The 26,247-nt window shown below is 39.9% G+C and overlaps 1 protein-coding gene across 1 annotated transcript in view; it reads left to right on the top strand.

Annotated features, from left to right (window-relative positions):
* The window catches only part of LOC128702763 (WAG22 antigen-like), a 131,024-nt gene that overhangs the window by 48,108 nt on the left and 56,669 nt on the right, over nucleotides 1-26,247 (top strand). Inside the window, exon 3 of the mRNA XM_070101808.1 lies at nucleotides 11,321-11,905. Coding sequence (XP_069957909.1) covers nucleotides 11,321-11,905 — 585 coding nt within the window. The remainder of the gene's footprint in view (nucleotides 1-11,320; nucleotides 11,906-26,247) is intronic.

Below are 26,247 nucleotides of genomic sequence, written 5' to 3'. Positions count from 1 at the left end.
ACAACAGCGGGCCCAACACTGACCCCTGCGGAACAACACAATAAATATGTTCACCACTCGTTATATGTTTAGAGTGAAAATATTTTAAGGTATATAATATGTGAACTGTATATGCATTTTTTAGGCCTATAGCAATTGCATACTTAATATATGATAGTGTAAACATGCTATCAGACTTTTATGTGCAATAACCCAGAACTGAACCTGCTGTATAAGCAGGACCCGCCTGTATGATAATAGAGATAAGGCTGTAAATATTCCAGGTTTTCGTCTGCATATTACAATGAGCTTAGAGAACAACTGTCATGTGTCTACCAGGGTAACGAAGAGGTCTGCTAAAATTATAGATTTTCTAAATACTGTACAATCTATTAACTCTCTAGACATAAGATCGAATAAAAAATTATTTGAAATGGATGAATAGGAGATTAAAATATCGTTTGAGGGAGAAGAGAGGAATTTATAGGCGCGTGACTAAAGAAATATCACCTTATACACCAAATATATTAACAGAGAGATTAAAAAAGGGATTATTAGCTAAACAAGGCTGATAAATTAAAGTCTCAAAGAAATCAAAGATAAAACAGAAATTGTAGATAAATAGTTCAGAAAACTGACAAGAAATTTTTTCCACTTATTTAAAACAATGAAGAAAATATGTGTCTACTTAAATTAACTCTAGGCAGCTCACTAGGAGAATGAAATGTACTTGATTTCTAACAATTATATCCTGTTGGTCTATACACAAGAAGACACAAAGGTAATCACAGTAATTAATATATAGAGTGGGCACGAGGGGAAAAAGGTAATATGACAGGCACTAGTACCATGGGTATTAAATATGCCGGCCGACTGTAGGAAAAACTTGTCCCCGATAGCTCGGGTCCTACTACGAGTGAAACACCTGTATTTCTTAAAATGGGCATCGTACCTAATATAAGAAAGGTGGTTAATGCGGTTCCTGTCCTCAAAATGGGAGAAAATCCCTTCCATCAAATTACCCCAGGAAGCCTAACATCAAAAGTGGGAAAATTATTAGGTTTTTTAACAACAGTAGTAGGTTGGTAGACAGCAACCACCCAGGGAAGTACTACCGTCCTGCCAGATGACTGTGAAACAAAAACCTGTAACTGTTTTGCATGATGGTAGGATTGCTGGTTTCTTTTTCTGTCTCATAAACACGCTAGATAACAGGGATATCTTGCTACTCCTACTTACACTTTGGTCACACTTCACAGACACGCACATGCATATATATATATACATACATCTAGGTTTTTCTCCTTTTTCTAAATAGCTCTTGTTCTTTTTTATTTCTTCTATTGTCCATGGGAAAGTGGAAAAGAATCTTTCCTCCGTAAGCCATGCGTGTCGTATGAGGCGACTAAAATGCCGGGAGCAATGGGCTAGTAACCCCTTCTCCTGTATACATTTACTAAAAAAGAGAAGAAGAAAAACTTTATAAAACTGGGATGCTTAAATGTGCGTGGATGTAGTGCGGATGACAAGAAACAGATGATTGCTGATGTTATGAATGGAAAGAAGTTGGATGTCCTGGCTCTAAGCGAAACAAAGCTGAAGGGGGTAGGAGAGTTTCAGTGGGGGGAAATAAATGGGATTAAATCTGGAGTATCTGAGAGAGTTAGAGCAAAGGAAGGGGTAGCAGTAATGTTAAATGATCAGTTATGGAAGGAGAAAAGAGAATATGAATGTGTAAATTCAAGAATTATGTGGATTAAAGTAAAGGTTGGATGCGAGAAGTGGGTCATAATAAGCGTGTATGCACCTGGAGAAGAGAGGAATGCAGAGGAGAGAGAGAGATTTTGGGAGATGTTAAGTGAATGTATAGGAGCCTTTGAACCAAGTGAGAGAGTAATTGTGGTAGGGGACCTGAATGCTAAAGTAGGAGAAACTTTTAGAGAGGGTGTGGTAGGTAAGTTTGGGGTGCCAGGTGTAAATGATAATGGGAGCCCTTTGATTGAACTTTGTATAGAAAGGGGTTTAGTTATAGGTAATACATATTTTAAGAAAAAGAGGATCAATAAGTATACACGATATGATGTAGGGCAAAATGACAGTAGTTTGTTGGATTATGTATTGGTAGATAAAAGACTGTTGAGTAGACTTCAGGATGTACATGTTTATAGAGGGGCCACAGATATATCAGATCACTTTCTAGTTGTAGCTACACTGAGAGTAAAAGGTAGATGGGATACAAGGAGAATAGAAGCATCAGGGAAGAGAGAGGTGAAGGTTTATAAACTAAAAGAGGAGGCAGTTAGGGAAAGATATAAACAGCTATTGGAGGATAGATGGGCTAATGAGAGCATAGGCAATGGGGTCGAAGAGGTATGGGGTAGGTTTAAAAATGTAGTGTTAGAGTGTTCAGCAGAAGTTTGTGGTTACAGGAAAGTGGGTGCAGGAGGGAAGAGGAGCGATTGGTGGAATGATGATGTAAAGAGAGTAGTAAGGGAGAAAAAGTTAGCATATGAGAAGTTTTTACAAAGTAGAAGTGATGCAAGGAGGGAAGAGTATATGGAGAAAAAGAGAGAGGTTAAGAGAGTGGTGAAGCAATGTAAAAAGAGAGCAAATGAGAGAGTGGGTGAGATGTTATCAACAAATTTTGTTGAAAGTAAGAAAAAGTTTTGGAGTGAGATTAACAAGTTAAGAAAGCCTAGAGAACAAATGGATTTGTCAGTTAAAAATAGGAGAGGAGAGTTATTAAATGGAGAGTTAGAGGTATTGGGAAGATGGAGGGAATATTTTGAGGAATTGTTAAATGTTGATGAAGATAGGGAAGCTGTGATTTCGTGTATAGGGCAAGGAGGAATAACATCTTGTAGGAGTGAGGAAGAGCCAGTTGTGAGTGTGGGGGAAGTTCGTGAGGCAGTAGGTAAAATGAAAGGGGGTAAGGCAGCCGGGATTGATGGGATAAAGATAGAAATGTTAAAAGCAGGTGGGGATATAGTTTTGGAGTGGTTGGTGCAATTATTTAATAAATGTATGGAAGAGGGTAAGGTACCTAGGGATTGGCAGAGAGCATGCATAGTTCCTTTGTATAAAGGCAAAGGGGATAAAAGAGAGTGCAAAAATTATAGGGGGATAAGTCTGTTGAGTGTACCTGGTAAAGTGTATGGTAGAGTTATAATTGAAAGAATTAAGAGTAAGACGGAGAATAGGATAGCAGATGAACAAGGAGGCTTTAGGAAAGGTAGGGGGTGTGTGGACCAGGTGTTTACAGTGAAACATATAAGTGAACAGTATTTAGATAAGGCTAAAGAGGTCTTTGTGGCATTTATGGATTTGGAAAAGGCGTATGACAGGGTGGATAGGGGGGCAATGTGGCAGATGTTGCAAGTGTATGGTGTAGGAGGTAGGTTACTGAAAGCAGTGAAGAGTTTTTACGAGGATAGTGAGGCTCAAGTTAGAGTATGTAGGAAAGAGGGAAATTTTGTCCCAGTAAAAGTAGGCCTTAGACAAGGATGTGTGATGTCACCGTGGTTGTTTAATATATTTATAGATGGGGTTGTAAGAGAAGTAAATGCGAGGGTCTTGGCAAGAGGCGTGGAGTTAAAAGATAAAGAATCACACACAAAGTGGGAGTTGTCACAGCTGCTCTTTGCTGATGACACTGTGCTCTTGGGAGATTCTGAAGAGAAGCTGCAGAGATTGGTGGATGAATTTGGTAGGGTGTGCAAAAGAAGAAAATTAAAGGTGAATACAGGAAAGAGTAAGGTTATGAGGATAACAAAAAGATTAGGTGATGAAAGATTGAATATCAGATTGGAGGGAGAGAGTATGGAGGAGGTGAATGTATTCAGATATTTGGGAGTGGACGTGTCAGCGGATGGGTCTATGAAAGATGAGGTGAATCATAGAATTGATGAGGGAAAAAGAGTGAGTGGTGCACTTAGGAGTCTGTGGAGACAAAGAACTTTGTCCTTGGAGGCAAAGAGGGGAATGTATGAGAGTATAGTTTTACCAACGTTCTTATATGGGTGTGAAGCGTGGGTGATGAATGTTGCAGCGAGGAGAAGGCTGGAGCCAGTGGAGATGTCATGTCTGAGGGCAATGTGTGGTGTGAATATAATGCAGAGAATTCGTAGTTTGGAAGTTAGGAGGAGGTGCGGGATTACCAAAACTGTTGTCCAGAGGGCTGAGGAAGGGTTGTTGAGGTGGTTCGGACATGTAGAGAGAATGGAGCGAAACAGAATGACTTCAAGAGTGTATCAGTCTGTAGTGGAAGGAAGGCGGGGTAGGGGTCGGCCTAGGAAGGGTTGGAGGGAAGGGGTAAAGGAGGTTTTGTGTGCGAGGGGCTTGGACTTCCAGCAGGCATGCGTGAGCGTGTTTGATAGGAGTGAATGGAGACAAATGGTTTTTAATACTTGACGTGCTGTTGGAGTGTGAGCAAAGTAACATTTATGAAGGGTATCAGGGAAACCGGCATGCCGGACCTGAGTCCTGGAGATGGGAAGTACAGTGCCTGCACTCTGAAGGAGGGGTGTTAATGTTGCAGTTTAAAAACTGTAGTGTAAAGCACCCTTCTGGCAAGACAGTGATGGAGTGAATGATGGTGAAAGTTTTTCTTTTTCGGGCCACCCTGCCTTGGTGGGAATCGGCCAGTGTGATAATAAAAAAAAAAAAAAATTTTAACAACAGGTATAATTAGAACCTAAGTAGTAGGTTGGTAGACAGGGAGGTACTACCGTCCTGCCAAGTGAGTGTAAAACGGAAACTTGTAATTGTTGTACATGATGGTAGGACTGCTGGTGTCTTTTTTTGTCTCATAAACACGCTGGATACCATGTATATCATGCTAATTCTACTTACACTTAGGTCACACTACACATACATGTACAAGCATATACATACCCATCTGGATTTTCTTTTATTTTCTAAAATCTTCTTGTTGTTTATTTCCTCTTATCTTCATGGGAAAGTGGAACAGAATTCTTCCTCCGTAAGCCATGCGTGTTGTAAGAAGCGACTAAAGTGCTGGGAGCAAGGGGCTACTAACCCCTTTTTCTGTATGAATCACTAAATTTAGAAAAAAAAACTTTCGTTTTTCTTTTTAAGTCAACTTGCTTCGGTGGGATATGATCGGTATATTAAAAAAACATTTAGAAGCTACCACAATGCGATTAATGAGTCTCAACACGGAGTCGCGAGAAGCCGTTCATGCATAACAAATTTTAGTAGTAAAAAACCAAATGACTCTACACAAACAACCCCCACATAGGAGAATAGGACTTATGACGGCGTTTCGGTCGACATGGGCCATTAACTACTAAGTTATTTGTGAATTATTCCAATCACGGTAATGTTCCTTTTTATTCTTTAAGGCAAATGACTTCGCGCAACAAGAGGCAAATGGACACTACTGAGTTTACTAAGAACACTTTTGGAAAGAGACGTAAGTGTAGTATAAACTGATCCTCTGACAGTGTTTCGTCCACACACTGGCTGTATCAAATAATTTATATAGCTTTGGTCTTGGAATCTTAAAAACTTCAAATACAGTGAAAGTATGAGACAATACAGGCTACATATTATAGTCGGAGTGAGTACTAATAGTGTGTAGTGTGCTGGAAGTGAGAAGCAGTTTATCTTATGGCTGTTTCATGTGCAAGTTCGATTAAATATATTCTTAGATCATATGGGAAAGTCTGACCAGACTTGATAAAGTCTGCTGCGCAGGCGATACATCGTCTTAATAAATTTTCCAAGTCCTACTTGTGTGCCTTGATAAACTACAAACCAGTCGGTATTCCCTTCCCTTCTACCCTTACTGTACATTAGGACATATTAAAAACTTTACTGAGAACAAAATGACTGTATATAGAAGTGGAGTGAGGAGTGAGCGAGTCACCTCACTCTCCGCCTATATATACATATGTCATTTTAATCTCTGTAAGTTAGAAGTGATTAATTAGGGTCCCAATCTCAAGGTATTAATTGCCAAGGTTTATACAAAATCTTCGTACACTTTGTTCCTCGTATGAATCACCTGATTTTCCTCTATATGTATCACCTGAACCTTATAGACACATCTTTCCTAGACTCACCTAGCTTCTAATTCACACAAATTTTTCTTTCTTTAAATATGCATTATGTGCTCATTGTCTCATTTTGCTTCTAAACGTTTATTTTCGTTGTCTAATCTTTACAATCTTTTCTTTATCATTTTCTATTTCACTTTCTCAGTGCTCCGTGGCCTGGTGGCTAAAGCTCTCGCTTCGCACGGCGAGGGTCTGAGTTCGATTCCCTGCGAAGGTAGAAACATTGGACGTTTCCTTACTCCGGTTGTCTATGTTCATCCATCAGTAAAATGGGTACTTGGGTGTTAGTCGACTGGTGTGGGTCACATCCTGGGACAAAACTGACCTAATTTGCCCGAAATGCTCAGCATAGCAAGCGGCTACCTAGGTCTGTAGACCTTGTATATGTACCTGTAGAAAATATATATTATTGTTATTATTATTATTATTATTATTATTATTATTATTATTATTATTATTATTATTATTATTATTATTATTATTATTATTATTATTATTATTATTATTATCCTTCACTAATTAACAACGGTGGCAGATACCCTGTCCCTACTCCATGTTATTTTTTTTAGAGACTAGTAGCCCTATTCATGTATTTGTCTTTGTAATTAATTGAGACCTGAATAGCGTGACCAGCAATTTTTGATGGGTAAGTGTAACAGACTTATTTGGAACAACAAAAATGTTCATAAAGAAAACGCCGTTATATAGCTAAATCATCCCAAGATATTATTTTAGATATCTCAGTAACATGAACGTAAGAGTTTTCACGTGTATATTACATCACAGAATTCATCACATTTCTCTTTCATTAGCAAAATACTCCAGTGAAGTAAATTATCATCAAAATGTACTTATGCACTACATGTTCTGACGCAAAAATACTAATGCGAAGCCTACACAAAAAATCTTTCACAAAATATCATTTTGTTATAAACTGTGCATTAAAGATTAAAACATGATCATAACAATTAAGTTAACCCTAAAACATATATTCTATCCATTCAACTTTCAATCTAGTATTACGAGGGAAGAGTAGATAATAAAAAGTTTACTACATCCCTATAAACACTAGGAACGCCAAATAAGCTAAAAAAAAAAAAAATGGTATGGTGATACCTGCAAGATGTGGGAAGGCACTTTTGTACTGTTCCGGACATTTATTAGTACATAAGTATCTTCTTCCAAGCCAGACGAATTGTTTACTTGGTGTTATGAGGACGCTGTTCCTCACGACACAGTCGACCTAGAACACTTTTCTCTTATCTCTGTCAGCTTGTACTCCCCGAACCAAAGTTTTCCCAACCCACGCACCCCTTTCATAAAATTTTTGATAGCCAACAAAATTAATTAATATTAAAAATATATTGACTTCACATTTTATTTTACATTATTAGACTCGACTACAGAGCTGACCTTCATAATGTTACTAAGTTATATTAGCTTAGAGAACAGATAAGAGGATATGCTTCTGGTCTAGTTTGGGAATTTTGAGCGAACCCACAATCCCAAAAAGGCAGTAAATTTAATAGTCTCTGTTGTGATATTAACCAGTGTGGGTGAAAGGTAAAAATATTGATCATTAGAATTCAAGTCACATATTCATAATTACGAAGATCTGCAGCATTTTAAAGTACTGAGTGTCTGAGAAGTATCAGTCTAGATACAGTAAACTGGCTAATTAGTGCTGTCCTGTATTATACGTTACAGTTCAAAATTCATAATGTGTGGCTGGCTGAGGTAGGCTCAGGGATACATCAGCAAATGAAAATTCGAGAAAGCTTACAGGGACTATTATTACAGCTATAAAGCAGAAGAGAAAGTTAATCTTGTCATTAAATCATAAGGTCCAGTGCCACACTTATAAACAATCCTACACTAAGTCCAAACAATTAGAGCCAAGGTTTGGTGACATCAGCGAAACAGAAAGCATTGCCAGGTGTTCACTAACATCTAGTAATAATGATGATGATGATGATGATGATAATAATAATAATAATAATATTAATAATAATAATAATAATAATAATAATAATAATAATAATAATAATAATAATAATAATAATAATAATAATAATAATTTCTAGTTCTACTAATACATGATACAACTTATACAGACCTAGCTGACAATAATGATATACTATATAGAATGCGACCCACACCAGCCAACTAACACCCAGGAACCTACTAATTGCTAGGTGAACAGGGACAGGTGTCTTAAGGAAACACGCCTTAACCTTTCTGCCCGTACCGAGGATCAAACCACTTACCTCAGTGCGTGAGTTGAGTGCGCTACCATTCTTGGTAGTACTCAAATCACCCCTTGATGTATAACTGTGATCAGTATGCATCTGTGAGAGATCGAGTTAAGAGAGACGAATATCAAGACAGGAAGAGAAAGAAGCCTCGCACATGAGAGGAATCTAATGACGACGCTACAGTTAATGTTGAATCACTGTAAAGTTCAGCATAGACTCAATGCCATTTAACATGGAAGAAGTTATGATGATATTATCTCTCTTCACTAAGAGAACATTATTTATGTGCAGCAACACTCAGGAACAGATCCAGCATATGTCTAGGTTGCATAGTTAAGTCTAGATACTGTTTCTTCAAAGTTCGTTCTAGACAAACTAGAGTTACCTCACATTAGTCAGTGTTATATTTGTGTTAAATTGTATTTTCCCTGAGGAAAACTGCAATTAAAAATTGCTCGTTCAATTTCTTAGATTAACAATTTCTTAGATTAACAATGCAGCCCTAAGGCTGCATTGTTAATCTAAGGGTGTTTTTTGAAGCTGTGGTATAGTAGCGAGAGAGAGAGAGAGAGAGAGAGAGAGAGAGAGAGAGAGAGAGAGAGAGAGAGAGAGAGAGAGAGAGAGAGAGAGAGAGAGAGAGAGAGAGAGAGAGAGAGAGAGAGAGACAGAGAGAGACAGAGAGAGAGAGAGAGGTATAAGGACACACGTGCAACTAATGTGGCAACGTTTCCAAATGTTTCCTGATGTTTCCACCCTGGCACTGGTGGAAACATTAGGACGTGTTTCCTTAATTCACCCACTGTCCATATTCACCAGTCAGTAAAATGGGTACCTGGGTGTTAGTCGACTGGTGTGGGTCGCATCCTGGGGACAAGATTTACCAAACTTGCCCGAAATGCTCAGCATAACAAGGGGCTTTCTATATAGTAGTATGTCACTGATGTCATCTATGGTCTGTATACCTTGTACATGTACTTGTAGAAATAAAGATGTTATTAATATTAAGCTCAATGTTTGTGTCGTACAGTTAATATTTTGCACAAATGATCATCATCTGAGCAAAATGATGATCATTTCTGCCTGTTCAGTCATTTTTCTGACCTCCATATCTACAAAATGTGTCTCTGCTATCGTTCCTCATTTTTTATTTCGCTGTGTTTTTTCTATATTAACTGTATCTCTTTATATTCACTTTGCCTCTGTATCCACTATAACTATAATCACTATATCTATGATCACTATGTCTCTACACTATCTATGTTTATATTAACAGTGTGTCCCTATGTTAAGTAAGTCTCTATATACACTGTATACCTCTATAGTCACTGGTTTTCCTGTGTCTGCATCTGAACTGTGCCTCTCTTCCTTAACTACACTTTCTGCCGACACGTTTTACTATAACCATACACGACACTTGTTAATATTATAAATACTGAGACAATTAACACTTGTTAAGATTATAAATATTGAGACAATGATTATTTATTTCATTACTCCTGGTATTATATCTGTTTTCACGTCAATTTTTTAACACCACATGCTAGAAATTTTATTCACGAATGTATTTTTATATCGAAACTATTGGCATGATTTATCGGCTTAGCAATTATGCAATAATATTACATATTATTATTCTAAAATTCTCAGAAGACCACATGCAACACGGGGGCCGCAGGATGGTGATGCGTGGCTAAGAATCTCAAAATGAAGAATTCCCAATGTAGTTATTTAGCCCAATTAAAATTGTGGGTATTTACGTATGAAGAGTAGAACAAAAAAGAAGTTAGCGGTGTTCCAGGAAAACTATGATTGGTAATAGTTGCCCGGTGGGTCTGGTGAGTGGTACATAAGGAGTCACCACCCTCAGCTTGACACAGTCGACCCAGAGATCCTCCACAACCATGAAATCTTTGGTTAGTTGCATCTGACTAGTTTATTTTCATTTTCTCAACAACTTATTGTATATCGCCTTATATTTTAACTTGTGAATATTAATGATAAAACATTATGCTCTTTACTCACAACTAAGTTGTGGTTTAGGAGGAAAGAATCTAAAGTAGCTCGATTGCTAGGGCAATCAGCTCACACACTGAAGTCCGGGGGTCGATCCCCGGTACGGATAAAAACAATAGGACGTGTTTCCTTAACGCACCTGCTGCCCATGTTCGCCTATCAGTAACATAGGTACCTGGGTGTTAGTCGACTTTTGTGGGTCGCAGCCTAGAGCAAAATTGACCTCATTTGCCCGAAATGCTCTGCATAACAAGGGACTGTCTATGTAGTACGTCTGATGTCAGCTAGGACTGTATACCTAATACATGTACTTGTAGAAATAAAGTTTATTATTTATTTACAGCTAATCATTTAATGAGTTTCTTGTGAATATCTTTTCATTAGGCTTTGCTTTTTTACTTCTCAAGTTCCAAGAAAGATGAAAGTCCTTACTAAGACACTACGGTATTATTATATTCCATCTCAGAATATTAATTTAGTGAGCACATTGCATTAGTGTATACACTTCCTTAAGGATACTGAACGTCTTAGTAAATTTATTAGGTTTCAGACCCTTTAAGTACTTGAAGGTTGATTAAATACACATAAAACACATTTAATGACCTCACACTCAAATAACTCTCACTGTACATGCAGAAATAGATTGAGATTACACATGTAACATACGTTACATGTTACAAGTTTTTCATGGTGCCTTTGGAAGAGGCTTCGGTGGATTTGGAGGCTTCCGACGTCCTTACTATGGATGAAAAACTGCTTTCTCGCTCAACATTCTTTCCTGATTATTACTGACACTCAGATAACTCTCAATATATATGCAGTAACCCACTGTAATTACAAGGGCTTAAAATGCATCTAGTTTCCATTAGTTTTCATTTAAAACTAGAATACCTTATCATTTATAGCAGTTATACAAATGTACATTCTAATGGTATTACTTATGGTAATAAACCCTTTGTAAAAAAAAGAACTTTATACAGTATTTAAAATAATGATCCATCTCTGTAATAATAAATAATGTTTTTATCCATCAGGTCTTTGCTGCCGTCCTGGCTGCCTTCTGCTTGGTAGCCACAAGCGCTGTTCCTGCTCCAGATGCCGAGCCTGGCCACTTTGGAGGCTTCAGAGGAGGGTTTGGCGGAAGTTTTGGAGGCTTCCGGGGAGGATATGGTGGTTTCGGCTACAGAGGAAAGAGAAGCGCTGAAGCTGACCCAGAGGCTCTCGCTGAGCCTGAAGCTGATCCCGGTCGTTTCGGTCATGGTGGCTTTGGAGGCTTCGGAGGTTTTGGAGGCTTCAGAGGAGGATATGGTGGCTTTGGATACCGAGGGAAGAGAAGCGCTGAAGCTGACCCAGAAGCTCTAGCTGAGCCTGAAGCTGATCCCGGTCGTTTCGGTCATGGTGGTCATGGAGGCTTCGGAGGTTTTGGAGGCTTCAGAGGAGGATATGGTGGCTTTGGATACCGAGGGAAGAGAAGCACTGAAGCTCTCGCTGAGCCTGACGCTGATCCAGGTCACTTTGGTCGTGGTGGCTTTATCATGTGGGAGTTCGAACACGTGGATTGGGTAAAGAAATACTCACGTAGGCTGGTAGTACGTATAATTACAGATAATGTGGAGAGAGCCCTTACAGCCGTGACCTATCTCTCTTGCTCACTCTCGTAAAACTGACTGGCCGCCCACAGTACCCATATGTGAGGGGGGTCTTTGAATAGTGCTAGGTCAGCACAATATGAGTTCAGACAGTGACTCAGGCAGAGACGGTTGGCAGTGAGTCAACCACTGGTACTGGTTACTGGTAACTGGTTACTACTACTGAGAGCTCGGCGACGCTAACGTATGTCGCCCCGACATACAACTAATACAAACTAGAGATGGCAGGTGTACGGCTTGGGCTGATTCTATACAATGTCAAAGTACACAACAATTAAACATTATAACATACATAAGTAGAACATTGGAATGGAAGCTTACGTAACTGAAACTGTAATGCAATACAAGGTATAATATAGCACAACTTAAAACTCAACGTTGAGATTACACAATAGAAGTGATAAAAAAAATTTTGATCGATCCATCTGTATTCATGTGATCTACATATTCTGAGGAAGGAATATATACAAAGAAAGAGTGTTTAACAGAAAGGCAGATTAGGTGCACTCAAAAGATAAGATAAGATAAAACCAATATTGCAAACCAGAAATACCGCAGGAAATAGCAAACAAGAGGACTCCAATAGCAATAGTGAGGATAAATTACCAAAAACAACTGGTGGGAGCTCCATTGTTGGTGCTAAGGAGGATAGGAATAAGACAGGGAAACATGCACCAACAGGGAATACAGTCACAGAAACCCAAGGCAAACGGAAACCAAGCCTGTGCACATACTATGCACTTGGTATCTGCTGGCATGGGAAATCTGGAAAAACAGATGGGACATGCAACTATGACCACCCTAGAAAATGTCATGCCCATATGACAACAGGAAAATGCAAACTCCCTTCCTGTAAGCTTTTTCACCCTGAAATGTGTACCTCTTCAGTACAGGAAAGACTGTGCTATAACTTAAATTGCCAGGCATACCATCTAAAGGGGACAAAAAGATACAAAACATCCAGGCCATGGGAAAACCTGGGTAGCCACAGCCACTCAAGAGGGAGAGGTTTTTTAGTGCCAGGAAGGAAAAAAAACTGGCAGGAAATGGCAGAAATCGTACACCAAATCCAGTCATTCCTGGAGTGGAACCACAGTCGATGGCCTCCACTCCAAACCAACAGATACAGATACTAATGCCGAAAAAAAAATCCCCCCCCAGTACCAACAATACCACCAGTCCGATAACATTCTTCTTTGCAAATATACAGGGTCTAAAGCCAGCAATAAACAACAAAATACCTTTCATCCGTGGACTGCTTGCAGAGGCAAAGGCAATGTTCGCGGCTTTCACTGAGACCCACATAAAGGATCACTTGGACAACGAAATATGGATCCCAGGTTACAACCTATACAGATGTGACAGAGTGAACAGGCAAAAGGGGGGGGGTTGGCCTGTACATTGCAGAGTCACTTGTTTGCACAGAACTGCTAAATGCCTCAAATGACGTAGTGGAAGTTTTAGCAGTAAAGGTCGAGAACCAAAACCTAGTCATTGTGGTAGTCTACAAGCCTCCGGATGCAACATCCCAGCAATTCCAGGAACAGCTGTTAAAAATTGACCACTGTCTGGAAAATCTTCCAGCTCCTGCACCCAACATCTTGCTCCTGGGGGATTTCAACTTAAGGCACCTAAAATGGAGGAATATAGCAAATAATATTGTTGCAGTAATAACACCAGGAGGCAGCTCTGATGAAAACTCACACTCACACGAGCTTTTAAATCTCTGCACAAAATTCAATTTAAACCAGCAAATAATAGAGCCTACTAGACTGGAGAATACACTAGACCTCATCTTCACTAACAATGATGATCTGATAAGAAATGTCACCATATCAAAAACAATATACTCAGATCACAACATAATTGAGGTTCAGACATGTATGCGTGGAGCCCCAGACCGACAAAATGAGACTAGTCACGAGGGAGCATTCACCAAATTCAACTTCAATAACAAAAACATAAAGTGGGACCAAGTAAACCAAGTCCTAACCGATATAAGCTGGGAAGATATACTAAGCAACACAGACCCAAACTTATGCCTAGAACAGATTAACTCGGTGGCACTCGATGTATGCACAAGGCTTATTCCTCTAAGAAAAAGGAGGAGTAGATGTAAAATAGAAAGAGACAGGCGCTCCCTTTACAGGCGACGGAAAAGAATAACAGAGCGGCTAAAAGAGGTCAATATATCAGAAATGCGCAGGGAGACACTGGTCAGAGAAATAGCAAGCATCGAACTTAAGCTAAAAGAATCCTTTAGGAGTCAGGAATCGCGGGAAGAACTAAAAGCCATAAATGAAATCGAAAGAAACCCAAAGTATTTCTTCTCCTATGCCAAATCAAAATCGAGAACAACGTCCAGTATTGGGCCCCTACTTAAACAAGATGGGTCCTACACAGATGACAGCAAGGAAATGAGTGAGCTACTCAAGTCCCAATATGACTCAGTTTTTAGCAAGCCGCTAACCAGACTGAGAGTCGAAGATCAAAATGAATTTTTTATGAGAGAGCCACAAAATTTGATTAACACAAGCCTATCCGATGTTATCCTGACGCCAAATGACTTCGAACAGGCGATAAATGACATGCCCATGCACTCTGCCCCAGGGCCAGACTCATGGAACTCTGTGTTCATCAAGAACTGCAAGAAGCCCCTATCACGAGCCTTTTCCATCCTATGGAGAGGGAGCATGGACACGGGGGTCGTCCCTCAGTTACTAAAAACAACAGACATAGCCCCACTCCACAAAGGGGGCAGTAAAGCAACAGCAAAGAACTACAGACCAATAGCACTAACATCCCATATCATAAAAATCTTTGAAAGGGTCCTAAGAAGCAAGATCACCACCCATCTAGAAACCCATCAGTTACACAACCCAGGGCAACATGGGTTTAGAACAGGTCGCTCCTGTCTGTCTCAACTACTGGATCACTACGACAAGGTCCTAAATGCACTAGAAGACAAAAAGAATGCAGATGTAATATATACAGACTTTGCAAAAGCCTTCGACAAGTGTGACCATGGCGTAATAGCGCACAAAATGCGCGCTAAAGGAATAACAGGAAAAGTTGGTCGATGGATCTATAATTTCCTCACTAACAGAACACAGAGAGTAGTCGTCAACAGAGTAAAGTCCGAGGCAGCTACGGTGAAAAGCTCTGTTCCACAAGGCACAGTACTAGCTCCCATCTTGTTCCTCATCCTCATATCCGACATAGACAAGGATGTCAGCCACAGCACCGTGTCTTCCTTTGCAGATGACACCCGAATCTGCATGACAGTGTCTTCCATTGCAGACACTGCAAGGCTCCAGGCGGACATCAACCAAATCTTTCAGTGGGCTGCAGAAAACAATATGAAGTTCAACGATGAGAAATTTCAATTACTCAGATATGGTAAACATGAGGAAATTAAATCTTCATCAGAGTACAAAACAAATTCTGGCCACAAAATAGAGCGAAACACCAACGTCAAAGACCTGGGAGTGATTATGTCGGAGGATCTCACCTTCAAGGACCATAACATTGTATCAATCGCATCTGCTAGAAAAATGACAGGATGGATAATGAGAACCTTCAAAACTAGGGAGGCCAAGCCCATGATGACACTCTTCAGGTCACTTGTTCTATCTAGGCTGGAATATTGCTGCACTCTAACAGCACCTTTCAAGGCAGGTGAAATTGCCGACCTAGAAAATGTACAGAGAACTTTCACGGCGCGCATAACGGAGATAAAACACCTCAATTACTGGGAGCGCTTGAGGTTTCTAAACCTGTATTCCCTGGAACGCAGGAGGGAGAGATACATGATTATATACACCTGGAAAATCCTAGAGGGACTAGTACCGAACTTGCACACGAAAATCACTCACTACGAAAGCAAAAGACTTGGCAGACGATGCACCATCCCCCCAATGAAAAGCAGGGGTGTCACTAGCACGTTAAGAGACCATACAATAAGTGTCAGGGGACCGAGACTGTTCAACTGCCTCCCAGCACACATAAGGGGGATTACCAACAGACCCCTGGCAGTCTTCAAGCTGGCACTGGACAAGCACCTAAAGGCAGTTCCTGATCAGCCGGGCTGTGGCTCGTACGTTGGTTTGCGTGCAGCCAGCAGCAACAGCCTGGTTGATCAGGCGCTGATCCACCAGGAGGCCTGGTCACAGACCGGGCCGCGGGGGCGTTGACCCCCGAAACTCTCTCCAGGTAAACTCCAGGTAAATCTAGACTGTTAACTCTCAGAATGCGGAGAGAACATGAACACACAAAAAAATTCTTGAATACTGATAAGTTGATACTGTAATTATTCATCTATACAGGTTATTTACATTGAACCCCAACTCTGCTAGGGTGAGATTGACATATGCAGAATGGGTGTCATCTCTGGGAGGATCAAACTCTGTAGCACTGGCTAACTCATGCTGTATTTGAGGCAAATCTGAATTGGATGTTACAAATGATATTTGAGGATTTCTCAATACCTGTCGTGTACGTAGGGAATAACGACATTCAGGTTGATCGTCTGACTGAGTATCAGAGGAAGAGAGTACAGGATCAGGAGGATTGTTAGAGTCTGTCACATTAGTCTGGGTTGGAATATCATTATCATCACATACTAACTTCATATGATCTAAATGCGATTCTTTATACTGACCAGTACTAATCTCTCTAACCTTATACTTATTACCAGTGATATGTTCAACTACTCGATAAGGACCAACAAACTTTTGATCAAGCTTTGGCATTGCAGACGTTTTGTTAAAGTTAATCAGCATAACTCTCGAACCTACTTTGATTTTGGATGGCTTTGGTCGAGTGTTTGCGACTCTTGTAAATTCAGCTGTTGATTTATGAAGTGTTTCACGGATTCTTCTAAAAACACTTTGAGCTAAGCTGGTACGAGTTGCTATGAAATCATCAGGGTTGTAATTTGGTTTCAGATTAGAATATAACAACTCATAAGGCAAACGTTTATCTACACCATACAATGCATAATGTGGAGTGTCACCTATAGAAACATTGTAAGCAGAATTTATAGCACACTGCACATCAGGTATAACTTCATCCCAAGTTTCACTGTTGGGATTGATAGTGGCTCTCAAGACATCAAGTACTTTCTTATTGGTTCGTTCCGCTAACCCATTGCTGGCAGGATGATGAGGAACAATGGTGGATTTAGAGATCTTGTACAAGGTGCACAAATTTTCAAGAATCTCATTACTTCACCTCCATTACCTGTTACTAGGGACTTAGGTGTGGTATGCCTGCAGATAATGCGTTCTTTAAACGCTTTAGCTACTGTCTCGGCAGTCTTATCTGCAATAGGAACTAACTCGCAATATCTGGTGAAATGGTCTACCATAACACACAGATGTTTGTTACCTTGGAGGGAACATTGGAAATTAGTCAACAAATCTAGCGCAACTCTTTCCCACGGTTTGCTAGTAGTTGGATATACTTGGATTGGATTAGGACCATTAGCATTACCTTTATGTTGCATGCAGACACTACATTTCTTAACATACTCAGAAATATCAGTTGCCATACGAGGCCAAAAGTATTTCAATCTGGCTTGTTTTACTGAACGATCCATACCAGGGTGTGCAACACCTGGTACATCGTGAACTAGCTGTAAGGCTACATTCACTAGTGACTGTGGAATTACTAACTGGTATACTCTTCTGCTAGGAGTACCCAACTCGGCTGTTCGATACAGTAATTCTTGGTTCATGACAAAGTCACTGATGGGTGCTGGTGGCTTCACAGTCAGAATAAGATCTTCCTGGAGCAGGAATCGAATCACACCAGACCACATGGGATCTGTTCGTTGAGCATTCTTTACATCTTCAGCACTAAATGGAGGATCTGCAGTTACTATACTAACATGTCGCGATAAGGCATCTGCGACTACATTTGACTTGCCAGGTAAATGCTCAAAGGTGGGATTGAACTCTTGGATAGTCAAGGTCCATCTGGCTAACCTTCCAGTAGGTTGTTTGTTCTGGAATAAGGGTATCAGTGGAGCATGGTCTGTCAAGACATGAACAGAGTACTGATAAATAATGTCTTGGAAGTGCTTTAAAGACCATACTATTGCTAAAGCTTCTTGCTCAGTTACTGTATAATTATGTTCAGCCTTCGTAAGGACTCGGCTAGCAAATGCAACTGCGTTGTACTTGCCATCGGTCTTCTGAGCTAGTACGGCACCTATGCCAATAGAACTAGCATCAGTTGTCAGATAGAAGGGCTTAGAAAAATCTGGAAATTTCAAAATTGGAGCAGATGTTAGCTTTTCTTTTAGAGTTTGGAATGCTCTTTCTTGACGGAAGGTCCAAACAAAAGGAGCATCTTTCTTAAGCAACTCAGTTAGAGGAGCAGCTATGGAAGAAAAATTGGCAATGAAAGATCTATAAAAACCTGCTAAGCCCACAAAGGATCTTACGGCATCAGCAGTTTTGGGAGTTGGAAAATTTAGTACTGCAGTTACTTTACTTTGGTCAGTCGTAACGCCTCTATGAGTGACTACGTGACCAAGAAACTTAATTTCTGATCTGAAAAATTGACATTTAGACAGTTTGATCTTTAAATTGGCTTCTTCAAGCTTACCAAGTACTACATCAAGTCTTTTCAAGTGTGTATCCACGTCTTTAGACATGACGATTACGTCATCTAAGTACACCATAAGTGCATTACCTATGAGACCTCTAAAGATATTAGTCATGAGCCTTGAGAACGTGATAGGGGAAGATCGTAATCCAAACACCATATGGAGGAAGTGATAATGACCTGTAGGAGTGGAGAATGCAGTTAGCTCTTGGCTGTCCTCGTGAAGAGGGACTTGCCAAAACCCTTGTAACAAATCTAGGGTTGAAAAGACTTTGTTATCTCCTATGTTAAGTAAAAGATCACCCAGTACAGGAAGTGGGAAGCGATCTGGGGTAGTTTTCGCGTTTAACTTCCTAAAGTCAATTACTGGGCGCCAAGTACCATCCTTCTTAGGTACTAGTATCAAGGGTGCATTCCAAGGGGAATTGCTAGGTGCAATAACTCCATCATCAAGCATTTGATTGATCAATTCTTCTGCAACAGCAACAGCATTCTGTACGCAGGTATGTAGATAGGTATAGTACCAGGTTCAAGTGGAATACGATGGGACAATAAGTTCGTTATACCCATCTTCTCACCTGGTAAGGCAATGGCTGTACGACGTTTGTTCAACAGAGTCAACAAACGCTTGACTTCATCTGGGAAGTCAGTGGGAGCTAAGTCTTTCTCCTCAACTGGTGGAACAGATTGATCCAGTGAAGTGGATGAGGTCTCCCCGGCAGAAATAGCACCGACCCACTGGTCAGGTGACAACTCATCCTCTACCTGAACAGGGTAAGGATAGTGAACAAGGTCAACAAGATTGGTATTTGCTCTGAGGCGAACACTGTGACCAGAAGTGTTGGCCAGGAAGAAATGGATCTTACTATCTCTTACAACATGTAAGGATGGTTCAACAAATAGACCTTTTATTTTGCAGGAATCACTGTCAACTAGGACGTTATCACCATCTGGAACACTAGGAACAACTACAGACACTCTAGTGAGAGCACTAGCCGCAACAGAGACGTCTTTCTGCAGACGGCATGTGACATCAACAAGAGATGGCATTACTAGTTTCAAGTAATCGTTTTCTGACAAGGCGTCCCCTGTGGAGAAACTACTACTCGAACTAGCAGTCATTTCAGGGATAGGTTGTGCACTCAAGGCAATCTGAGTGTCCTCGGACACTTGAGGCATCGGACTATCCTGCAAGTCTGAAGGTATAGGTGGAACACTGATAGGAGTGACAGAATTACCAGTGCCTGACCGCTTGGGTACGCTACTGGAGAATGCATTAGCTTGTAAGGACTTAATCCGTACATCATACTCTGCAGCAGTATAACAGATTTCTGATCCAAGCTGGTAACCCCAGAATGGAACGATCAAGTCGTCAATTTGGGCATGCCATCGATAAGGGTCGAGCACAATGCGTAAGTCTCGCATGGAAGCAAAGCCCAGTAGAAGGTCACCAGGGAAAGTAATCTGGTCGACAACAAGGAAGGAAGCAGTGAAGTCTCTACCTTGGATAGAAAAGGTTAGGGAAGTCCGACCTCGGACACGCAGGTGAGAACCAGCTACTCCACTAAGGGAGGACACATGAGTCGGTTCTACGAGAAGGACATGTCGTAACTGCTTATCCTTAAACAAACTAGACCTAATAATATTGACTTGCGCACCAGAGTCCATGAACAAATGAACGGGCGCATTATGAACAGATGCTTGCACTATAGGGCCTATGGTTGCATTGGAAGTTATGTGCAAACAAAAAGGTGGATTGTCATCAGAAAAGACTTGTTCCACTTCATCCCCAAAATCATCTATGTCAGAGACATGTGAAGCAACATCATCAGCAGGATTGTCATTCTCGAGACTGCTTAAGGCTTCAAAGGAATTGTGAACGGGGATGGTGTACTCATTATCACCTACTGTCACCATGGGACGGTTTGACTGGGGCGCTCGAATTCCCCCGAATTGGAAGAATGAACCTGGTTCTGGTTATTTTGAGAATTGGAAGAATGAGCCTGGTTCAGGTTATTTTGAGAACCACGATATCTGTTTCCTCTACGGGTTCTGCGGTTGGAACGGCCACGGAAAGACCTAGAGTACTGAAGGTTATAGAGAGCATTGCACTCAGATGTGTTATGTCCATGTATTCTATGATAAGTACAGTAGGGAAGAGGGTACTCATCATCAGTACGACGTCTCTTAGGGTAACTATCAGGACAATTAATTGCAATATGGCCACGGAAACCACAGTTGTAACAAGTCCGCCGACTATGGTTACTGAATGTACTATGAATACTACGAGGTTTATAACGACTCTGTACACTGGTTCTTGATCTCTGAGATGGTTGACGACCACGATTTGTCTCTGTGGCGCAAACAAGAGGTGGTGCAGACTGAGGCATATGTGTGACATTACTTTTGATACAAGGGAAAGTACCCTGGGGGCACAAGGAACGTACATGATTTAAGGCTGTAAGTGGTTCCATCATCACAGTTGGAGGATGAGCTTCATAAGCACACACGGAAGCAGGTGGCATTAGTTCTTTAATTGCTCCAAAAGCTGCTATTTTAGCAAACGGTTCTGTGAATGGTTTAGCCTCTTCAGGGAGAAAAGCTGATGACTGGACAGCATTGATAAATGATGATAAAAGTTTGTCTAATCTAACAGGAAATGCACTCAGCGATTCATTACTCATGGGTGTAGCATTCACTAGTTCCCTAAGAACGACATATGGATCAGCTGTTTTTACTGGGACAAGGAAAGAACGAATCAGTTCTTCATATTGTGACCACTTAGTAAGATTCCTGAAGTCTCGCATATCAAGGAGATCAACAACGTGAACAGCAGCAGGGGATCGATAAAGAGCTTCTTTAGCAAGTCTGAGAAGACTTTCCTCGGAAGGAGGACCTTCAACTAGAGTACTAGCACGAGAACGAATGGCCGCAAACCATGCTTCAAGACTATGTACATGGCCATTGAATAAAGGTAACGCATCAAGGGAATCACGAGTATAACTATAGTATCTCGGTGTCTGGGTCGGTCTGTCAGTCGGTAAGGAACTGTGAGGACTGATGACAGGGGCAACAGTAGCCTGAGAGGTCTGAGTATCGACATTCACTAAAGTATCACTTGACGGTATGTGAGACATAATGGCAAAGTAGCACGAGAACAAATAAGGCAAAAATAATGAACAATAGAGAACAAATAAGGCAAAAATAATGAACAATAGAGAACAAATAAGGCAAAAATAATGAACAATAGAGAACAAATAAGGCAAAAATAATGAAAAATAAAAATGATACAAAATGCTAGAATTGAAATAAAAGAGATGCAACTAATTCTGCAGAAGTAATAAAAAAGATGTTTAAGATACACTGCAAGAGGAAGAACAACTCAATGTGAAGGACCATTGGCCAAGATAAAAAATTTACATTGAAATATACAAGTAAAAATATTACTGGAGACTGAATTAAATGCAAAATGAGCTGTCTTTACTCTTGCTAATAAAGAAATTAATTAATAAAATTTTAAATCAATTTAAAAAGTAGAAAATAAAATTACTAAATTGTTAACTGGGAAAATTAAGTATTTTCTAAGAATGCATAAACAAAATTAAAATATAATTCATAAAAATATCAATAAAAGAAAATAATTCACTGCAGAACAAGTGCAACAAAATAATTCACTGCAGAACATGTGCAACAAAATAAGGTGTAGAAATAAGCACTGTAGTAATAAAGTGTCACTGGGAAAACTCAGGTTAAATGATAAAATTAAAATATGAAGAAAAAAAAACTGATTGAACACTTTAACTCTTAATTGTAAATTAGACAAAACAATTTACTCAAACAGAGTAAAGAAAACACTTTACGTTAAAGTAATTGAAATTGCATCAAGAGTGAATTTGTTCAAAGAAATATAAAAATATGAATAAAATAAAACAAAGGAACAAAACGGGTAGTGTCACACTTACAGTGGCAGGGCACACTTCACTGACAGTGGCAGGGCACACAACAATTTTTTTTTTTAGTATATTCTTACAACAAAATCTTGCTGTGACTGATACGACAAAAATTTGCTGGCAAAAATAATGGTACACAGTCTGCGAAAAAATTAGAGGAATGAGACACTGCTGGCATACGAAAAAAAAAAAGACACACATAGAAATAAATGGATAATTTGGTATACTGGGGTGAATATCACTGCATGAATTGCAATGACAATTACTGGAGAATACAACGCTGAAAGAATACAATAAAAAAAATGAATCACTTCACACAGAGTGACTGACTGGTACACTACACAATAATACTTACTACAGACAGGAGTAGCATAAAAAAAAAAACACAGATAAAAAAATATAAGATGAGTGAAAACACTGAAAAATATTGTAAAAATAACGAGTCAAAGAAAAACTGAGTCTACACTGAAAACACAAGGTTTAGAGTACACAAGAAATTTACTATAAATGTCTCACAAACGCAAATGTCTTTAAATGCAAGAAAATTGTCTCTAACTATCACTGAAGTCTGTAGTAGTCGGGTGATGACTGGTGATGAGGAAGGTTGTCCTGCACGGTGATGACGCCGACACTCACACTGTCGTCGTGAAGAATTGCGCTTTCTCGGTGGACTCGCATAATTGGCTTATCGTCGGCGCTCACCTACAATCTCTTGACCAATTATGTGAGCCAAAACAGTATTAGGACCCGGTACAAGGGTGCAAACAACCATAGGTAGATGGGGTGGGTGGCTGGTGGTGGGTTGTTGGTGTGTGGAGGGAGAGAGTATGGTGGGTGAGATGACTCTCGCTGACGCGCAACGCCCTCCACTCTACCCACGAAGGTGGCTTGATAAACCACTCTATGCCACAGGAATGGTGAAAACCACTCTTAGCATCCAACAGGGAGCACAAAGCGATATAGACAATACTTCAGAGGAACTTGGCTTACTTCTTGCTGCATGGCTTACTTCTCTCTCTCAGCTGGGTTAGAAGCTGGGTTGGCTGACTGGCTTACCCCACGAGAATGGCTGACTGGAAGACGTGTAACGATGCACAAAGCACGGAGGAGCAGGTGGATGACAGGAGACAGGCTGGATGATAGGCTGACTTGCGTTCACTTCCACAGTCTGGCTTACTGACTGGCTTAATTGCAAAATCCGGGTCAACCCCTCGGAGATTGAAGCAATTAGCACACGAACTAAGCCAGGAAGCTTGAAACGGCTGCAACAGGCTTGCAGGTTGGAGGTTGTGAGGGGAGTAGCTAGTGGGTGAGACGGTTCACCTTTGACCCTGCCGGCTACTCACAAACAGTCTTCTAACGTCTTGAATTACCCGTAAAAAACTAAATCCACGCTCCACACCGCTGTCACCATTTATCATGTGGGAGTTCGAACACGTGGATTGGGTAAAGAAATACTCACATAGGCTGGTAGTATGTATAATTACAGATAATGTGGAGAGAGCCCTTACAGCCGTGACCTATCTCTCTTGCTCACTCTCGTAAAACTGACTGGCCGCCCACAGTACCCATATGTGAGGGGGTCTTTGAATAGTGCTAGGTCAGCACAATATGAGTTCAGACAGTGACTCAGGCAGAGACGGTTGGCAGTGAGTCAACCACTGGTACTGGTTACTGGTAACTGGTTACTACTACTGAGAGCTTTGGAGGAGGCTTCGGTGGTTTTGGAGGCTTTGGAGGCTTCCGACGCCCTTACTATGGATAGAAACCTGCTTCTTCGCTCGACATTCTTTCTTGACTGTGACTGACGCTCACAAAATGTATTTTTGTTAATGCAATAAAGCAATTGTTATGTTTTAAATATCTCTTTCTATTATCCAAAGCGAAATTTGGCCAACTTTCAACAAGAGAATGTTTTCAAACACAAAATTAACATTAGAAAATTTGTTCTTAGTAAAATAATTACACTGTAACAACACAAGAAAATTGATGAGTAATCTTTCATCACCTTTGTGAAATTCTAAACCCTAATGAAAATATTATTCAAAAAACTGTTATGATAGTAACTAAGGTAAATTTGAGCTCATCTTTAGTTCATCTAAACTGGTTTTTTATCTGAAGTAAATGTTGCCGAGACAATATTTAGGCTTAACAATGAGTCCTGGACACATAAGGTTCTGTGTCTAAGTGTACTGTCACCTTAACACTGTTCTCTTACTGAAGTGACAAAGTCGTCTAACAATATATTCGACTAATGGCGGCTTCAAATTTTCCACTATCATTAACTATTACTTGGTGAATGTTCGTGGAACAAGTGACAAGGTGAGTGATCACTGTTCAATATTATGTAGACCATTACCGAAATTAGTTTCCCATGAGATAACTTTAGAAAGCCTCTTCCGATCGGCTTCAGAATTCCGACAGTAGTGTATCATACGTTGAAGGTTGGTGTTGTTAATGGAGTGTGTAGATGCTATTATCTCACTTTTAATCTAGAAATGGTATAGTAATATTTTCATTACATATGTGGATAAAGTTTTTCGAAATGAGGGTTGCCTTTATGCTAGTGAGAGGCTCTTGATCCAAGGAAGTCGACTTATCCTTCCTTTCTTGGTTCAAATATGAATGTCTCTCATTCCACAAACGTTGTGTCCTCTACGGGTTTAACGCTTTGCCTTGATTAAAATAAAACAATTACGAGCATTATCAATCTGTAATGGCTGATTCATCGTATAAAATTAATGAAACATTGATTGGATATAGGCTGCGTAGGTGCAAATTTTATTGGATTCTGTGCAGTAATTATTGATGTGTTTTCCTCAGCGGAAACTTTCTCGTCATTTTTAATTGTGTGTGTTGTAATGTGTCAGTTTTATTAATGAAACTGGTTTCTGTTAAGTAACTGGAGAATATTTATCTTGATCTTCTGATCATAAATAAATATCGTTGTTTGACTTTGTTGGGTTAACTTAGGCTAGATCTATATTATGGGTTGTTTTCTGCCTGTTACACCTGTGTACTCTCAAGACCATTGTGCGTTATTTAGTGAAAACTAAAAACGCTTATTTATTTACTTTCTTAATTACCTCTGTAAAAGTAAATCAGTCTTAAAGTTTGGATTGGTTCTGACCTGTGTAGGTCCCATATTGCTTTTAGGGACAGGGAAAGGAAAGGAATTGGGAAAATTAAAATAATGAAAGCATTCTTCAACGCATCAATGCTGATAGCTTGATAATGCAGCGTTTGATCAGCTCCAGGTTTAATGTGCTGGGTTATTTAAGGACAATTGTCTCTCCAGTTTAGCTTCAAAGTTAGTTTGTCTTAACAGAAGAAATGTATTGAATTTGGACTATGTACTAATTTGCCATTTTTATTGAAGAAACTGGAATATTTGTTTTAAATTGATGTCTTGTGAATACTTCTAATGATACTCTTAAATCTTCAGTGCTAATATTTAACTACATTATAAACTAACGCCATAATTTGCGTTGTTGCAATCACATGTATTAAAGAGACCAGAGTTATGCAACGACCGTAATGTTCCTGATTAGTAACTAAATTTTGAAGAAAAATATTTTACTCTTATCTCAGTCGATTGGAATTCTGATATTGATCACAAGACAATATTCTAAGCTTAATACATGGAAACCTCAGAGAAGAAAACAAATTAAATTTTTCAGTGAACTAAGGTATCCCGCATTAAGGTATA

Source organism: Cherax quadricarinatus, chromosome 79 (assembly GCF_038502225.1).
Source record: "Cherax quadricarinatus isolate ZL_2023a chromosome 79, ASM3850222v1, whole genome shotgun sequence".
Classification (NCBI taxonomy): Eukaryota; Metazoa; Arthropoda; class Malacostraca; order Decapoda; family Parastacidae; genus Cherax; species Cherax quadricarinatus.
Note: the sequence above shows the minus strand (reverse complement) of the source record. Positions and strands in the feature narration are given on the sequence as shown.